This window comes from Ornithorhynchus anatinus, chromosome 2 (genome assembly GCF_004115215.2).
Source record: "Ornithorhynchus anatinus isolate Pmale09 chromosome 2, mOrnAna1.pri.v4, whole genome shotgun sequence".
Classification (NCBI taxonomy): domain Eukaryota; kingdom Metazoa; phylum Chordata; class Mammalia; order Monotremata; family Ornithorhynchidae; genus Ornithorhynchus; species Ornithorhynchus anatinus.
This window is the reverse complement of record NC_041729.1, coordinates 26,601,097-26,605,550: the sequence shown is the minus strand read 5'-3', so window position 1 is coordinate 26,605,550 and position 4,454 is coordinate 26,601,097. Positions and strand designations below refer to the sequence as shown.

General features: G+C 59.4%; 1 protein-coding gene across 1 annotated transcript; it reads right to left on the bottom strand.

Moving 5' to 3' along the window:
- Window positions 1-264: 264 nt before the first annotated feature.
- On the bottom strand, window positions 265-4,244 carry SPN (sialophorin). The gene is made up of 2 exons (XM_029049772.2): window positions 4,118-4,244; window positions 265-2,113 (listed from the first exon to the last, which is right to left on the bottom strand). The coding sequence occupies exon 2, from the start codon at window positions 2,037-2,039 to the stop codon at window positions 744-746; it is 1,296 nt and encodes a 431-aa protein (XP_028905605.1). The 5' UTR covers window positions 2,040-2,113; window positions 4,118-4,244; the 3' UTR covers window positions 265-743.
- Between the last annotated feature and the right edge of the window lie 210 nt (window positions 4,245-4,454).

The following is a 4,454-nucleotide window of genomic DNA, read 5'->3' as shown; positions in this document are numbered from 1 at the left end:
TCTGGGCCTTCAAGAATCTGAACCGGCTTCCCCATTCCGCTCTGCATTCAGCTGTGACGGCCGGGTGGGCTGGCGAGCTGAGCTCCCGGGTCCGGAGGCGGGAACCGACGAGCGAGGGGAGGAAATGAGCGGGCGAGAGCCGGGAGAGATGGGGGGAAGGTGGGGCAACAGGAAAAGACAGAGACGAAACGCGGGCCGGAAAAGAGCGGAGAGAAGGAAGAATGGCTGGGGCGCGTTTCCAAGATGGAGATGGAGGCCAGTGCCTTGAGTTTGGTCTTCAAGAGCTTTATTGTAGAACCCGAAGGAGGAGGACAGACAGAATCCCTGACGCTGAGATGGCTAATTGGGGACTGAAGGATTAGGGACTTCCAGACACCAAGTCGGAAGCCTGGTGGTTTCGTGGTCAACCTTTCCGCTTCCCGGCCCCGTATTCCAGACGGCATCTTGAGACTCCGTACTTCCCGGAGACTGTTCCCACAGACCTTACCCACTCTTATAATGCAAATCCCACACTCCCCAGTGTCTGAGTTAAAAGCTCCCATGGACAGAGCCAATTGTAGGGTATCTACAAAAATCAAACGCACCCAGGACGAGGACCCGGGAAGCGGGGGCGCTTGGTCAACGTCACATGATGATCGGTAAACACGACGACAATGACGATGACGAAGACGATGAAGACTCCACTGCCCTCCCTGCGGCCATCCTTTCCGGCAAAGGTGGTGGGCGGCGGCCCGGACTCCCCGTCACTCATCGGCTCCGGCGAACGGGGCAGGCTCTGGCTCCCCAGCCGGGGACCCCCTGTTCTCGCCTTCCCCCGTGACCTCCTTGTAACTCATGAGGGGGATGGCTTCGTCCCGTGACACCGAGGGCCTGTCACAGGAGGGTCGGGGGCCCGCTTCCTCGTCCCTCATGAGCGCCGAGCCCTGGGCTGACTTCCGCTTGCCGAAGAAGGTGGTGAGCGGGGAGCGGGGGGTGGGCTCTTCGCCCTCAGGACGCCCACCTCCCCGGGGCTCTTCCGCCTCCCTCGGGGCTCCATTCCCTGAAGTCCCGTCCTCGGGGACCTGGGCTGGGCCGGCCCAAGCTTCGGTCATCCCGTTCCGTTTCCCTCCGCCCCTGGAGAAGGTCATGGCTCCACTCCGCCGCTGTCGCCTCCTCTGCCACAGCGCGATCAAGATCACCAGGAGGGCGGTGATCGACACGACCACGGCCAGGAGGATCGCCAGGTTGATGCCTCCGCTCCGCTTATTGGACAGTGGGATCGGCGTGGTCCTTTGTGACGTGGAAGAGGAGGTCCGGAACGTGGTGCGGAGGGCCAGGGTTGTGTCGTCACTGCTTCCCTCGGGTGGCGTCTGCCTGCTGACGGCTTGACCTGGGGAGACCTTCCAGGGGTCGCTCGGAGGGCCGGATGGGGGGCCGGACGGGGACTCGGTCGGGGGGCCGGACGGGGGGCCGGACGAGGGGCCGGACGAGGGGCCGGACAAGGGGGCGGTCGGGGTGTTGCTGGGCGTCGGGACCCTTTTGGAGGGCGGTGGTGCCGAGGAGAGGAGTGTCGTGGGGACATCTGTCGTCGGACCCCGAGCGGAGACTGGCGGTTCTGTGGTGAGGGCTGCCGCTGGGAGGATGCTGGTGAACGGGACGTCTGAGACGATGCCGGTGGGGCTGGGGGTGCTTAGAGGCTCCACGGTGGCAGAGCTCGAATCGGTTGAAAACGGGGTAGTTGAGATTACGTTCCTTTCCCGGACTCCCTTAAAGGTGTCAGGGTTCACCTTGATTTCCAGGGTGACCTTTGTGATGGGCTCTGAGGTGGATTCGCCCTGATTCCCCCAGGTTGACTGTAGGGTGGATGTGGCAGAGGTCTCTGAGGAGGGCTCTAGACTGGTCTGTAAGGTCCCTATGGTGGTCTGGGCAGGGGTCCCCAAGGTGGGCCCTAAGGTGGTCTCTGCCGACTGGGACTGGGACGTTATATCTTCTGCAGTCGGAGTCAGGGAGAGGCTAAAGTTGACGAGAAGCATTAGAAGCAGAACAGATCTGGCCTCCATGGCCACAGGAAAGAGTCGCTCGGGGCCTGGAACCGGGACACCGGGGCCTAGAGGTTTCCGGTGTTCCGGGGGACCTGGGGGAGAGACGGGGAGAGACACGGTGAGGGAAGGTGTAAATGACTGGATTCTGGTGGGGGAGCAGTGGTCTTCTGAGGACAGCGGGGCTTCTGGAGAGGGAGGGAGGGAGGGAAGGAAGGAGGGAGAGACAGGCAATCTTGCCCACACCCCTTTCACCAGCCAACCCCAGCTTGTGGTTAAACGGTCCCTGGCAACTTCGGTTTTCCATTCTCGGAAACAAACAGGCTGGAAGGCGCCAAGCTACAGTTGTGCCTCTGTAAAATAGGCACCCAAATCACTTTCTGATAAACTCCATTTTAGCCAAAACTGCTGTGGAGCCGGTTACATTGAACTTGGGGCACCGGTTTTTTATCTTTGGTTGTTTTTTTTTTAAATGGTATTTGTTGAGCACTTCCTGTGTGCCAGACACCGTACTAAGCATTGAAATGCCTACAGCATCGTCAGGTTGGACACAGTCCCGGTCCCACAGGGGGCTCCCAGCTTTAATCCCCATTTTACGGATGAGGAAACTCAGGCCCAGAGAAGTGAAGTGACTTGGCCAAGATTCCACAGCGGGAATGTGGCAGAGCCGGGACCAAACCCCAGGTCCTCTAACCCCCAGACCCTGGGGGTTCTTTCTACTAGATCGCACCGCTTGGCGAGCCACTTAACTTCTCTGTGCCTCAGTTCCCTCATCTGTAAAATGGGGGTTAAGACTGTGAGCCCCACGTGGGACAACCTGATAACCTTGTACCTCCCCCAGCGCTTAGAACAGTGCTTGGCACATAATAAGCGCTTAACAAATACCAGCATCATCATCATTATTCTTCTCATTAAGCGCTTACCGTGTGTCAGGCACCGTACTAAGTGCTGGGGCAGATACAAGGGAAGACTGGTTCCCCGCCTACCGTCCCCGCGTGTCAGGCTGGTCACCCCAACCAGTGAGGGTGAGCAGGCTGGCCTTTTCCCGCCGGTAGTTCCTGCAGCCAACCGGGGCTTGGCCTTTAATACACTGAAGGTTTCATACCCCTCCCCAACCATCAATCTAAGCTCCCCCGCAAAGCGGTCCCTTCAGATTTATGACAGGGTTTGAGTGGATGAGCTGCTGTGTCTTCCCCCGCCCCCCGCCACCCCAAATTCATCCGCGTCTCACTATGGGGCATTTTAACACCTTCCCCACAAGAAATGCTGCTCTCCCACCCCTCCCGGCCCCCCACCCTCCGCTGACCTCCTCCCTCTTAGAACCTGCCCCAATAGTGGTCCCGGTCCCGCTTTTCACTGGGCACGGCCTGAATGCAATAATCCTGACTTTTCCTTTGCCTCCCGGCCCCCATCCATCCTCCTGCTTTCTGGGCCCCTGCCTGAACCCGGCCCCCTCCCTGCAAAGCAGCCCCAGGTGAAGGCCACAACAGAATGGCAGCCCCCGGGGAACCGGATGGTTCAAGCCCACAACACCCTCATAGTTCCTCCTCTCTGGACTCCCTGGGGCCACCTCCCACCATCCCAGGCTTTCCCTAGCTCTACCCCTCACTCCCTGAATTCTTGTCAACTGGGTTCCTTCTCTCCAGGTCCACCCTTTTTTGTTTTGTTTTGTTTTCACGGTGGTCCCCGCTGGATGCCCAGCCCACCGCCGCTCTGCCCCTCAACCCCCTTACCGGCTCCAGGAACGGCAAGAGAACTAGATCATTTGGGAGGTCCTAGGCTCTTCTCCCCGCCCCTGGGTCAGAAGAGCTGAGCTCTGCTCCCTCCTGTAGTTGGAAAAGAAGTGGGGCAGCTGGGGGACTTTGGTGGAGTGGTTGGTGGTGTGGGGGGGGAGGAAGTGGCTTGGGCCCGCCTCCCTTCCCATGCAGAGCCCCATAAACATCCTGCCAAGGGTCCCCACCTCACAGCCCCTCCCTTCCTAGACCTCTCTACTCCATGAGGTTCCACTAGAAGAGAGGAGGCGGGAACGCCGGGGTCAGGGACCCCGGGACCCTAATTAAAGGGTGAGGGCCGGGGATGGGGGATAACTGGATCTTTACCCCGGGGCCGGTCGGATCCGCCGAGGGAAGAGAGGTGGTCATCTGGATCGGATCGAAGGAGAGATGGAAGCGCTGGGCTGGTAGCGGGCAGATATGATAAAGACTCCTGAGGTTGAGCTGGAATGAATCTTAACTTGAAAGGGTGGGGCTGGGGAGAGGCAATACAAAAGTTGAGCGGTTTCCTGTGTCTGCGGTTCCTACCCCACCTGTTCCCAATTCGTGGGGCCTAAGATGTTAGAAACAAAAGTCAGTGCTAGCAGTAGAGCTTCTTGACTCTTAGCGATGCGTCTAAGGGAGCTAACTGTTGTCGGAGTTGTCTACCCCGACCCTCTTCCAC

Excerpts from the sequence above, each read along its gene's own strand:
- SPN (XM_029049772.2), bottom strand. The coding sequence starts at position 2,039 with ATGGAGGCCAGATCTGTTCTGCTTCTAATGCTTCTCGTCAACTTTAGC.